The 14,298-nt window shown below is 44.1% G+C and overlaps 1 protein-coding gene across 1 annotated transcript in view; it reads left to right on the top strand.

The window, feature by feature from the left end:
• The first annotated feature begins 1,292 nt into the window (after positions 1 to 1,292).
• The window catches only part of TMEM132C (transmembrane protein 132C), a 321,687-nt gene continuing 308,681 nt past the window's right edge, over positions 1,293 to 14,298 (top strand). The window contains exon 1 of the mRNA XM_011961262.1: positions 1,293 to 2,177. Within this exon, the coding sequence (XP_011816652.1) occupies positions 1,540 to 2,177 (638 nt within the window). The 5' untranslated portion in view covers positions 1,293 to 1,539. The remainder of the gene's footprint in view (positions 2,178 to 14,298) is intronic.

Raw genomic sequence — 14,298 nt, 5'->3', positions numbered from 1 at the left:
AATGCCAAGTTCCCTTCCGGAAAGGTCGTACCACTTTTCATTCTCAGCAGCAATACACTAAGACTGCCTATTGCCTGTCGACTTCCCAACAGTGTGTGTTATACTTGGTCATTTTTGTCAGTCTTATAGGTAAGAGGTGGTATTTGTAGTTTTCATTTGTATTTCTCTAATTGTGAGTGATGCTCAATAGTTTTGAATATATATATCTCTATATAAACAATTTTAATATATTTTTGTGAATATCTATTCATATCCTTTACTCACTTCTCTCTCAATTTTTAAAAATCTTTTTCCTCAAATTTCAAGATCTGTATATTAGGGCCATTAGCCCTTTTAATGTGATACATGTGTTGCAGATATTTACTCCCAGCTTGTCGTTTTCCTTTTTACTTTATGGTATTTTTGTAATGCAATTTTTTTTAATTATATAGGCAAATTTTTTAAATTGCATTTAGATTTTGAGTCGTAATTGTGAAGCTCTTCCTATACCCAGGTTACAGAGGAATTCATCCATGTTTTCTTTAGTGCTTGAAAGATATAACTTCTTTGATTTATATTGCTGATCCATTTGAAGTTCAGTCTTATGTATGGTGTGGGGTGTGGATCTACTTTTTTCTTAATGGCTGTACAGTTGTCCTAGCACCAACGATTTAAAAGTCAACATTTGTAGCAGATGCAGTGGCTCATGCCTGTAATCCCAGCACTTTAGGAGGCCGAGGTTGGAAGATTGCATGAGCCCAGGAGTTCAAGACCAGACTGGGCAAAATAGTGAGACCCCATCTCTATTAAAAAAAAATTATAAAGAAGAAAAAAAAGGCTTTGTTCACCTCCAGATTTAAGATGCTACCTTTATCACTGACTAAACTTCCATATGTTCTTGGGTTTATTTATGGACTTTATTCATTGGCCTGTTTTGCTATTTATGTACCAGTGCCATTAAGTACATTTTAAACTCATGCCAATTATTCATAAAATACCCACTTTACTCCTATAGGTAATTTGCCATCATTCTGTTAAGTTGAACTCTATGAAATTGCCACCATTCAATGAATCTTACTCTACAGAATTCTCATTTTCATATGTTTCAACCTAATATAAGTATATGCATAATTCATAGACCATGTAGAATCATTTTAATGACTTATTCCAGAAAGAATATAAAAATTCTAGCCAAGTGGACTTCAGAATTTCTATCCCTCATTTCTAAATGGCTTACAGACCTAACAGCTAATGAGCGGCCCATTAATAATCCTGTCTTTGATTTTTTCTTTTCTTTTTCCCTTTTTAGTGATAGAGGGTCACGGGGTCACAGACAACATACAGCGATTCTCCTCACTGCCACCTTACCTCCCTGTGAGCTACCACATCCTCAGAGCAGAGACCTCCTTCTTCCTCAAGGAAGCCAGCCAGGACCTGCTGCGCAACTCCAGCCTGCAGTCCAGGGCGGAGTCCTTCTTTACCTACAAAACCAGGCAGCCCCCAGTGCTCAATGCCAGCTACGGACCCTTTTCTGTGGAAAAGGTTGTGCCTCTGGACTTGATGTTGACTTCAAACTTTTTAGGTCCAACCAATAAGTTTAGTTTTGATTGGAAACTCAAAGCCCACATCCTGCGGGACAAAGTCTACCTGAGCCGGCCCCAAGTGCAGGTTCTGTTCCACATCGTGGGCAGAGACTGGGACGACCGCAGCGCCGGGGAGAAGCTGCCCTGCCTGAGGGTCTTCGCTTTCCGAGAGACCAGAGAGGTACGGGGCAGCTGCCGGCTGAGGGGGGACCTGGGGCTGTGTGTGGCCGAGCTGGAGCTCCTGGCCAGCTGGTTCAGTGCCCCGACGTTGGGTGCCGGGAGGAAGAAGTTCGTGGACCAGCCGGAGGGGACCCCAGTGGAGCTCTACTACACCGTGCACCCAGGAAGCGAGCGAGGGGACTGTGCCGGGGGTGACTTCAGGAAGGGCAACGCCATCCGTCCAGGAAAGGATGGGCTGGAGGAAACCACGTCCCACCTGCAGAGGATCGGCACCGTCGGCCTTTACCGGGCCCAGGACAGCGCCCAGCTCAGCGAGCTGCGTTTGGATGGTAACGTGGTCATCTGGCTGCCTTCCAGGCCAGTCAAGCAGGGAGACGTGGTCACGGCCTATGTCACCATCTCGAGCAATTCCTCCGTGGACTTCTTCATCTTGAGGTAGGTGCCATGCTTGGCCCTGCTCATCTTTGGCATGGCTGGTGTGAGATTGGGTTCCATGCGTGGCAGATAGATATTCAGGAAGCATCGATTTTCACTATCTTCAGGCACTGTTCAGCATTAACAGGGGAAGGCAAATGCACCTGCCCACATGCTGTCAACAGCTCTCCTTCCACCGTGGGTTATGGAGGGAAGAAGAGGCAAAGGGCGGGCGGAAGTTGGATCCAAAAGGATCTAGACAGAGTAATCCGCCTCTCTAGACCTTCAGTTACCCTCACACTTGGAGAGGGACGTGATTCTTTTTTTGCTGTGGATGCTTTGATGTGGTATCATTTGAGTTGCATGATTGAAAGTCCATGTTCAAGAAGCCCAAGAAAAGGCAGAGGAGTGATGCGATCTCACTTTGGGTATATATGTGAGAACAGCCAAGCATAGTACCTTTTTTTTTTCAATTAGGTGATGTTAAATGTTGCCAGTTAAATGTTGTCTGGGAGGCCTTAGCGCGTGAGTATAGCTTAGCAACAATTAATCAAACATGCCCCGCATAAAACTCTTCAGCAAGGGTATTCCATCTTGTAAAACAAATAAACAAAGCAGCAGGATAATTCACCTACTGTCACCATTGCAGATTCAACAGAGGGCAACATCCAAGCTCTAACAGGGCTGCTCTGTCACTCTGTATAATGATTCTAAAATTTGGTACAGGAGCACGTGTTTTCTGAGAATAATTAATACTGGGGTAAAATTCATTTAAAGCAAATCCTCTTAAAATGTGGACTAAACTGTCATAATAATGAAAAAAGTATTTGTTTGAAATTTGTTTAAAAAATAAATTGGATAAAAATAAGGGTTGTTTTTTTTTCCTGTTATGGTTAAGGAGTTAGGTTGTAATTGCAGCTATGCTTTGTTAGAATTCTCGTCAGAGTAAAGCCTTAATCACATTTTGATTGACTGGCTTGGAGAAATATTTGATTTGCAGGCTAGAATGATAGCGTATCACACCACGTTCCATTTCTGTTTAACTTCTGTAATATGACTATAAGGATGCTTATTTTTGAAGTTTGAAGTTTTTTTGTTTTGCTTGTTTTTGTTTTTTCATTTATAAAAAGGTTCAGAGGTTTCCATAAGTCTCTCATCCTAGTCCTTCAGATTGAAATAATTGTCTTCTGAAGTATACATCTTGTCATCGTCTTTGTAGTTTTTCCTTTCAGTTTTTAAATGAACTAATTTTGCAGATCTTCATTTGCCAGTGTTTTTTGGATATGCTTGGAGGACTGTTATGACATCCCTTTCAGCAATGTCATGAAATCCTACATCTTTTTATGAGATTTATTGTACAAAGGATTCGCATGGCACTGGCATTGTGAACCTTGGTGGTCAGTGAGGGACGTGCTGGGAAGGGACAGGTCTCGCTGTCACTGTATCCGGAGCTTATTGAAGTATCATGACCGGCCGGGCGTGGTGGCTCATGCCTGTAATCCCAGCACTTTGGGAGGCTGAGGCGGGTGGATCACAGGGTCAGGAGATCGAGACCACGGTGAAACCCCGTCTCTACTGAAAATACAAAAGATAACCAGACACAGTGGCGGGTGCCTGTAGTCGCAGCTACTCGGGAGGCTGAGGCAGGAGAATGGCGTGAACCCGGGAGGCGGAGCTTGCAGTGAGCTGAGATCGTGCCACTGCACTCCAGCCTGGGCGACAGAGCAAGACTCTGTCTCAAAAAAAAAAAAAAAAAAAAGACAGTATCATGACCTTGTCACTGAGGGGCCAGGAAGCCAATATTCAGATAAAAGGATCTGAATATTGTGTTTGTTTCCCCCTGGCTTGGATTCAAAAAGATACTGATCAGCTGGGCACGGTGGCTCATGCCTGTAATCCTAGCACTTTGGGAGGCTGAGGCGAGTGGATTGCCTGAGCTCGGGAGTTTGAGACCAGCCTGGACAGCACGGTGAAACCCCGTCAATACTAAAATACAAAAAATTGGCTGGGTATGGTGGCGTGTACCTGTAATCCTAGCTACTCAGGAAGCTGAGACAGGAGAATCGCTTGAACCCAGGAGGTGGAGGTTGCAGTGAGCCAAGATCACACCACCACACTTTAGCCTGGGCAGCAGAGCGAGACTCCATCTCAAAGAAGAAAAAAAAAAAAAGATACTGGGAGCTCTGAGTTTAATTTTTGGTAAGTCCCTTTGCCCCCTAAGTTTCAGATCGATGGTGAAATAAATGCAACTATGTCTGGCTTCGGAAGCTGGAGACAGAAAGACGGGGAACTGATGTCATGCTAAGTAGCTGTAAAATTTTAGAGTCATCATCTTCCCCCTTGCACTTCGTTCACTTTCCTCCTCGGGAAATGCAGGGTCTGGTGTCTACCAGGGTGAGCGCAAGCCGAGCCACCTGGGTCCCTAGGTCTAAGGTGCACAACCTTCCAGCTGCACCTGGAAGGGATGCTTAGATGGGGCTCTTCAGAAGGGAGGACCTGTTTTCTGAATTTTTCATCACAAAGATAGTCGTGGTGGTGGTGAACAAAGGTGTTCCAACCAGCTGACCTCAATTCTGATCCTATCTCTTTTACTTACAGCCTTTTACTTGTGATGATAGGCAAGTTAACTAACCTCTGTGTGCCTCAGTTTCCTCCTCTCTAAAGCAGATGTAATTCTAGTACCTGCTTCCCTGGGTTGTGAGGATTCAGTGGGCTAATACTTATTTGCAAGGTGCTCATAACAGTGTCTGGTGCACTGAAACTTCTCTGTCAACATTGAATATTACTAACAGGGCTCTTTTTAAACACCCATCAAAACTTCAATAAGCATTGAATTATGTCTTCGCAGTAAGTGGACATTGTGTGTTGTGTAAAACAACTACCAAATTTATTCTGAAAATTCTATTATTCCCATTGTCCTATGATTTTGTTTAAAGAGCAGTGTCTTTGTATAATGACAGGAGCGTTTGTAGCACAGAGGTTACTAATGGCGTGGTTCTGGGGGCAAGACTTAGTCACATGAAAGGGTACTGCTTAGTGCCGTCAAGGGCAGCAGCTGTATTCCCTCCCTTCTGATCTTTCCCATCACAGATCAAAGTCCTGGGGAGAGAAGATCTGCCTCACTCCCCGTTCAACAAGATATGGCACGTGTTATATTTCCTTACCTCAGGTTTTAAATTCGAAGCATATTTCCTAAGGGCTAAAAGCAATTGCTCATGAGAAAGTCAGAGCAGCAAAGTTTCCCCAAACACATGTGCAAATGCAAGTCCTTGTGTCTCAGGCATGTCGGAATTCAAAGAATAGGAAACAAACAAACCATCTGAAGACCCATCTTTGAGGTTCATTCTTATTCTGAAGATGGAATTTCACTAATTAAAAAGGGACGTTATGGATGGCATACACGTTTCAGAGTCTTGGCTTAATCTGAGTTGCCAAAATGATCAGCAGGCATCAGTGTGTCAAATGGAATTTTGCTCTGTGTGGAGTCTCTCTGTTTCTCTCCTTCCCTTAATCTCCCTCTTTCTCTCCCCCTGTCTCCAATTCTCCTGTTTTCCCAACATGACTGAAGGTTTTTCTTTAAAAAAAATAAGGTTTTATGTTTTTAAGTAATTACAGATTTGTAAGAAGTTCCAAAAATAATACAGTGATCTTCCGTAGACCCCTCCCCCAGCTTCCACTGGTGGTAACACCTCATATAATCATAGTACAATATTGAGGCCAGGAAACAGTCATTGGCATAACATTATTAACCAAACCACAGAGGATGTTTGGGTCAGAATGTAGGTTTTAGGACACCTTATTTCTTTCCAGCTTATCTGTGACTGAAGGCATTTTCAAAGGCAAGGAAGTTCAGTTGGAAGAATTAGTTCCCTGAACACCTGCCCAAGTCTCTCAGTGTCCATTAGGAAAAGATGAGCTCGGTCTGCTTCTCCTTTTTTTTTTTTTTTTTTTTTTTAGGGAATACAGAGAACTTCCTTCCTGTGCAGAGATGCCATCTTTGCAGGCCCCTAGATACGTTGTGTGTTTCTGTATCATCAATGCAATGTGCAAGTATCCAGCCATGCCCATTTGCCAGGCATTGTTCTACAGCAGTGAATAAAACAGGCAAAACTTCCTGCCCGAATGAAGCTTATGTTCTAGTAGGCAAGATAGAAATAATCAAAATGTGCATGTGTGCCAAGAAGTGACACAACCGAGGGGTGTAGTTAGTACAGCCTCCAAGACTGCACGCCCTTCTTTCTGAATCTGGTATTTGCCAAGAACCCCGTAGGTATTTGAGCACCATCTGCCTTAAGCTAGACAACATCCAAGAGGCCCTCAGAGAGCTTAGCCTTAAGCCAGCTGGTGAAGACAGAGTCCCTGGAATTCCATCCTGCATAAAATGAGCTTTATGAACGGCACACTTGCCAGGATGGGTGGGAAGGCTCTGGACTTCTGTGTGTTGGCTCACAGCTGTGTACAAGAGATGTACAATGCTAGACGCTAAGCGCCATGGAATTGCAGAGTGTACACAGGCTTTGTGTTCAGTTGTCATTCAGTTCTAATAATGCTGCAGTGAAAAGTCTTGTTTTCTTCTAGCATACCTCTAACATCCTGAGAGCCCCTACATATCTTTTTTTTTTTTTTTTTTTTTTTTTGGCAAAAAGAAAGGTCACTGTTTCCAAGCCTTCACCTTTTCTAGCTGGAATTTTAAAACTTTGTTCTGCTTTCATTGTTTATAGTTATTTTCTTTTGATAGTCCAAATACTAAACAAACGAAACAGTGGTTTTCCATTTTCACTGTGGATACAATATTTCTTTTCATTCACTTGGCAAGTATTGACTCAATTAATATGTACTGACCCCTGCCCATTTGTCAGGCATTGTTCTACAGCCCTGAATGAAATAGGCAACACTCCCTGCCTGTGTGAAGCTGATTTCCTAGTGGGGGAAGATAAAAATAATCAAAATTGGGTTGGATGTGGTAGCTCACACCTGTAATCCCAGCACTTTGGGAGGCTGAGCTGGGTGGATTGTCTGAGGTCAGGAGTTCAAGACCAGCCTGGCCAATGTGGTGAACCCGTCTCTACTGAAAATACCAAAACATTAGCTGGGCGTGATGGTGGGCACCGGTAATCCCAGCTACTTGGGAGGCTGAGGCAGGAGAATGGCTTGAACCCAGGAGGCGGAGGTTGCAGTGAGCCAAGATCATGCCAGTGAACTCCAGCCTGGGTGACAAGAGTGGCACTCTGTCTCAGTAATAATAATAATAATAACAACCAAGTAAATACAATAGATAGTGATAAGTGGCTTAGGAAAAAATGGACAAGGGAGGAAGAATGGAAAGTGCTGAGAATACACTTTAAGGGGACAGTCAAGGCAGGCTTTGTTGAAAAAGTGGCATTTGAATCAAGTGTGATCTTGGCACAGAAACATGTGCAAAGGTCCTGGGGACGCTTGCTTGGTTTGTGTCAGGAACAGTAAGGAGACAAATGTGGCTGAAACAGAATGGAATACAGGAGAGGTCGGGGGAGGTGAGCTGTGAGGGGAGCTGGGATTCACATCACCTTGGACTTTGTGAGCCGTTGTAAACACTTTTATTCCAGGTGAGATGGGGACTACTGGAAGGTTTTGAATAAGGAATGTCACGATGTAACTTATTTTTATGTATTGCAGTAATCTAGGTGAGAGAAGGCAGAGGCTTGGATCAGGATACCAGCAGCAGAGGTGTAAATGAGTGTGCAGATTCTGGATTAATTTTAAAGCTAGGACTGATGAGATTTGTGGGCACACTTGTGTGAAGGAGACGCAGAGCATCAGGACGCTGGAGATGAAGGACAGGGCTGCCATTCTGTGATGGAAATCCTGTGGGAGAGGCAGGTTTTCCCTTCCTAGATAATGTACTATAATTTTAATTTAATTAAAATGTACTTTATGCTTAAGATCCTTGTTTTAAGGAAAAAATATTCAAGAAGGAAATAATATAAGAAGATGTACACAGATGTGGGTATAATAGTGAAGTTGGTATGAGTCTCGCTGAAATTTGGGAACCAACACTGTATTTTTCTCATTGCAGTAGCTTTAGGGGGTGTAAGTGGTTTTGGGCTGTAGGGATGAAGTACACAGTGGTGAAGTCTGGGATTTTAGTGCCCCTGTCACCCAACTGGCATACGTTGTACCCAATAGGTAACTTTTCATCCCTGAACAGCCTCTCACCCTCTCCCCTTCTGAGTCTCCAGCATCCATTCTAGCACTCTATATGCCTCTGTGTACACATAGCTAATTGCAGAGATAGGGAATCAACCTAAATGCCCATCAGCCAATGAGTGCATAAAGAACACATGGTGTACATATCATCCAGATCTCTCCAGCTGCCTCCACCTTTGGCTGCTGCTTAGATCACAGGAGAAAACCACCCAGGACCCAGAATGTTGGATCACTGAGGTCCGTTGCTTGTTCTTTTCTATTGGGAAATTCATGGAGGACATGCAGGGAGACCTTGAATAATCTCTCCTCACTGAGAAACCCAAAGACTTTCTCTCTCCCATGGGTCTTCGCACAGTGGCTTCACTGAGAGGGCCTGGACTTTTTGGAAATATTTATGGGACTAATAACATACATGTAAACTTGGCATGAACCTTCTTGGCAAGATCTTTTTCACAAAGGACAGTCTTCCATGAGCAAAAAGAAGCAGACTGAATTTTGTCTGCAACTTCACAAAGTGAATTCAAAGGCAACCTTTGCCTTATAATCAAATCAGTCCATGAGACACAGCAGTCAAGGTGTGGAAGATGGAGCCTTTGTTTCTTGTAGCTATGGCGCTCTTTTGGAAGCCTATTTTAAGAAATAAAAAATAATTACCAACATAAATGAAAAACACATATGCAGATAGGTTTTACAAATATGAGTGTGTTGATTCACGAGGGTAAGCCCTTTTTCCATCTCTCTGTTCACTGCTGTATCCCCAGCCCTTGGTGTATGACTTGGCACAAACTAAAGCCCCAGTAAACATTCATTGAATAAATGCAAAACCAGATGCCTAATATCAAACCTATTTCATAAACATTCCGTTTCACGGATGTTTTCTTTCATAATTAACTGAGCCTTCTTGAAATAAAGATCAGGATTCCTTAGAGAAAGCACAGGCATTATTTACTTTTCCAAGGATGTTCAAAATCTATTGACAGTGGAGGTCATCAGTTCTGAAAATTCCCACTGCCATCTCAGCGTCCCTCCGTGCTCCTGAGCCCCTGGGGATGTTGAGGATGGGACGACTTCCACATGACTGCCTCCCCAAAGCCTAGCTTAGACGGAGCTCACAGAATCACTGTGCTGTCAAAATCAGTGTTAGGGGCTGGGCGCGGTGGCTCACACCTGTAATCCCAGCACTTTGAGAGGCTGAGGCAGGTGGATCACAAGGTCAGGAGTTCGAGACCATCCTGGCTAACACGGTGAAACCACATCTCTGCTAAAAATACAAAAAAATTAGCCAGGTGTGGTGGACGGCACCTGTAGTCCCAGCTACTCGGGAGGCTGAGGCAGGAGAATGGAGTGAACACGGGAGGCGGAGCTTGCAGTGAGCCGAGATCATGCCACTGCACTCCAGCCTGGGTGACAGAGCGAGACTCCGTCTCAAAAAAAAAAAAAAATCAGTGTTAGTTTGACTCAAGTTGCAGGTTGTAAGTAGGTAGGTCAGTCTTGACGCTGCAGGTTATTAAAGCAAAGAACTTGGGGGTAGGGGGACATGAATGTCTGGCCTTGTCAGTAAGCAATGAAATAGATACCTAAAGAGCAGAGGTGGTGGTCATTCATCCTCTCCAATTTAAAATAAGCTCTCTTAATTGAATAACGTGATTCATAGACATGGAAGAGATTTGTTCTCTACTTGTAACCAATTCCGAACCCTGCATTAGGGATGCTCAGAGAGTGATAAAGCATCGCTCTTGACTGGGAGATTATACTCTGCTGCTAACATGAATTTATGTGCAGTAAATAGACACATCCCCATGTCTCAACGCAGTGAAGAGAGGTGCTTAGCATAGGGACTGGCTTCTCAACCTCAATGTCATCAGCATTTGGGGCCAGCTAATTCTTTTGTGTTGGGCTGTCTGGTGCATTGTAAAATATTGAGCAGCATCCCTGGACTCTACTCAATAGATAAAGTCCAGTAGCACCTCCACTTCTGCTCCAGTTCTGATAACCAAAATGTCTCCAGACATTGCTAACTCTTCTTTGGGGGATAAAATCACCCTGGTTGACAACCACGAGCCTACACCCTTGACTTGCAGAGAATATAGATATCTGGGTGGTCTGTGGGATGTGGGCCTTGTGATGGTCCTCAAACCTCACTGAAAACGGAACAGCAATTACATGGCTTCTTTGTCCTTTGCTGGGTAGGTTTTGTGGGTCAGGACTGATAATGGAGCCTTCAGGACATAAATCCTAAGAGATTCATTTTTGAAGTAAAACACTGTGAAATAAGGAGGTAGTCCTCTCTCATGAGTAAAGACAGAACGAAAGAGAGACTAGATGCCAAGCATGCAGTCTTTAATAGCCCTTGCTTTGCAGGAGTACACTCAGAAAGTAAGAGAGCAAGGAGCTGCTTCTCAGCTTCGGCACAGAAGGTGATGTTCTTTCCTAGCTGTGTATGGGACCTCCTGGTTCATTAGTTCTGTCCTGCTTTGACTGGTGGATGAAGCCCAGTCATTTCATCAGTCACTGAATCTCCCCCAACCAAGGCAACACCATGCTGTGTGTGCTTTACAGCTGCGTATGCCCTCACCATGTTCCAATAAACAAAAAGGATGAAGGGTGGATGCAGGGAAGAAAGCCTTTGAAGAAATGTGCTAAGATTTATGCAAGAATACTGAGAGAAGTATTATTTTTCCAAACAGGATAAGGTTTATAGGTGGATTCATTTCTAGAGTCTCAATTTGTGTCAAGGAAATTCAGGTAGAGTTGAAAGACTGGCTTTTGCCTATATCCCAGCTACTCTGGAGGCCAACGTGGGAGGATTGTGTGAACCCGGGAGTTCAAGTCCAGCCTGGGCAACATAGTGAGACCCTGTCTCTTTAAAAAAAAAATAAAAGTGGGTTTCACCTCCTTTAAAAGGACCTTGGGGCCAGGCGCGGTGACTCACACCTGTAATCCCAGCACTTTGGGAGGCCGAGGAGAGCAGATCATGAGGTCAGGAGATTGAGACCATCCTGGCTAACACAATGCAACCCTGTCTCTACTTAAAAAATAAAAATTAAAATAAAAAAAAATTAGCCCAGCGTGGTGACGGGCACCTGTAGTCCTAGCTACTCAGGAGGCTGACGTAGGGAATGGCATGACCCCAGGGGGCAGAGCTTGCAGTGAGCCAAGATTGTGCCACTGCACTCCAGCCTGGGTGACAACAGTGAGACTCCGTCTCCAAAAACCAAAAAAAAGGACTTTGGGAGGTTAATCCCTTGCAGACTAAACCTAAGTTTCTAACCAGCTCGAGGCAAAAAGCAGAGTCACAGATTCCCATGGGAGGGTTAGGGGTGGGATTCATGGAACATGCCTGTTCTAATAGACAAACACCAATCATGGCTGCTCCTTTAAAAGGATTTTGGGGCCGGGCGCGGTGACTCACACCTGTAATCCCAGCATGTTGGGAGGCTGAGGCAGGCGGATCATGAGGTCAGGAGATTGAGACCACCCTGGCTAACACAGTGAAACCCCATCTCTACTAAAAAAAAAAAAAAAAAAAAAAAAAAAATACAAAAAATTAGCCCAGTGTGGTGGGCTATTGGCTGCTCAGAAGTGAGTCTCCTACTTGTGCATGAAATATACATAATTACAAAATACATAAATGTTCACAGCAGCTTTCCTTTTGATAGCTGAATAATATACCACTGTGTGGACAGATCACCTGATGAACGAATGAGCAAAATGTGATATTTGCATGCAATGAGATATTGTTCGGCCATAAAAGGAATAAACCACTGATACATGCTACAATATGGATGAACCTTAAAAACATGATGCTAAGTGAAAAAAAAAATAAAAGCCAGACACAAAAGGTCACGTTACATGAATCCATTTATATACAATGCCTAGAAGAGGTAAATCCATAGAGACAGAAAGTAGATTAGTGGTTCCCAGGACAACGGGAGATGGCATGTGGGGAGTGACTGCCAATGGGTTTGGGGTTTCTTTTTGGGGTGATGAAAACATGTTGAAATTAGGTAGTGGTGATGGTTGTGCAACTTTGTGAATATACGAAATACTGAACTGTGTACTTGACAGAATGATATCCCAAGAGATGATGTGTGTCATAGAAAACGCTATTGACCTTGACTTTTCTTTATTGCCTCTAAACTAACTACACGTTAAACATTGAGCCAATTTTCAAAAATTTATCCTACAGATGGTTTTTCCATTGGGCAGCCACATGTTTTGCTTTGCCCATTACTTGACAAGGTTCTTAGGACCAGACCACTCTTTCTAATTTTTTATTGTGCTTTGTACTGTATCACATTTAGAAACCCCATCAACATTTTTGATTAGTGAGAATGGCCAAAACAAGGACCAGCCAACTTCAATCAGATATGTGGGTTGAAGGTGGCAAATTCCACGCCTATATGGCTGGCCAGGGATACAGGTGAGGGAAGCTCTGAGGGGAGAGGGAGAGGTAGTGGTAAGAGGATATTGGAAAGGGCCTCAGCATCCCCTCACTATAATCTCCATTAGCCGGGCCCTCAGGCCACCCAGATCAACACATCATCTAGTGAAGACACTGGATCCATGACGCAGACACGGTTCTGATGGAAACTCCCCACCTGCACACCGCGGCCAGCCTTTTGTACACTCCGTCCCCTGCCCCTTGGCACTCATCTGGGAGGGGCCACAGTGAATGGCACTCACATGTGTGCCTTGTTAAAGGGGAGCAGCCACATTACAAGTCTCCTTGATTTCAACCAGAGTTACTGGCTCTAAAGAGAAATTGGAAATGGAAGCTGACAGCAGAATTACTTCTCAACCACCACTGTGCAGTCTGGGGGACTTGACTGTGTCTCTCAGTTTAAATCATGCCTCAAAGCAGAAGGATGCATCAGTTTCCTGCAGCTGCCATAACAAATTGTCCCAAACTTGGTGGCTTGAAACAACAGAACTTTGTTCTCTCACATTTCTAGAGGCCAGAAGCCTGAAATCAGGGTGCCGTCAAGGCCATGCTCCCTCCGAAGGCTCTAGAGAAGGCCCTTCCTTGCTTCCGCTGGCTGTCCTCAGTGGTCCTTGGCTTGTGGCCACATCTATCCAATGCCTGCCCCGTCTTCATGTGAATTTTCTCTCTGTGTTTCTCCACTCTGTCTCAGTATCTTTGTCCTTTCTCTTACTAGGACATCCATCTTTGAATTTCAGACCCACCCTCATCCAGAAGGCTCTCATTTGGAGATCCTTAACTAATTCCATCTGCAAAGGACCTTTTTCCGAATCAGGTTGCATTCTGAAGTTCCAGTTGGATATGAATTTGGGGGTGGGTGGAAAGCAGCATTGAACCCATGACTGAGAAGACAGACTGCCCAATGTGCTTCAGAGCCTGCCACTCTGTCTTTCCCTGGTTCTTTTCAATTGCCACATGCCCCTTGGCAGCACCAGGCCATGTTCCCTGTGGTGGAAAAGCAAAGTTACAAACGGGAATCTAGACCTTCGCCACGTGGAGAATAAACTCCTCTCCGCTGGAGAAGTCTAGACCTCACTCTCAAATCCACTCTTCTAATTACCGAGCACAGCCTGGGTGTATGCCGTTATAGCTTCATTTCAGGGAGCGACGTTTTTTCTTATCTATTTGATATCTGAGGATATGAGAAACCCTCAAAGGCATTGTCCAGATACCTGGCTTGCCCTGCATGATCGTTGGCTCTTTCCTTCCTACTGGGCATAATAAATCTGCAGGATCGAGTGGATTCCTCAGGAGCAAGCTGACCGTTCCCAGCCTCCTCATTAGCAGAGGAGACCCTAAAACACGACCAAGTTTGCGCTGACTGCAGGTTTGGAGCTAATTCAGAGAACTCTGGAAACTCATTTTCCCACAGTCTGTCTGAAATTCATTTCCCCTGTTGAATGTCTCCAAAGGAAGGGTTTGTTTTCATTTTCTTCAGCTTGTCATTTTAAATGTATTCTTCTGGAACAGAGA

This window comes from Colobus angolensis, unplaced genomic scaffold (assembly GCF_000951035.1).
Source record: "Colobus angolensis palliatus isolate OR3802 unplaced genomic scaffold, Cang.pa_1.0 Scaffold115, whole genome shotgun sequence".
In the NCBI taxonomy this organism is placed as follows: Eukaryota; Metazoa; Chordata; class Mammalia; order Primates; family Cercopithecidae; genus Colobus; species Colobus angolensis.
Note: the sequence above shows the minus strand (reverse complement) of the source record. Positions and strands in the feature narration are given on the sequence as shown.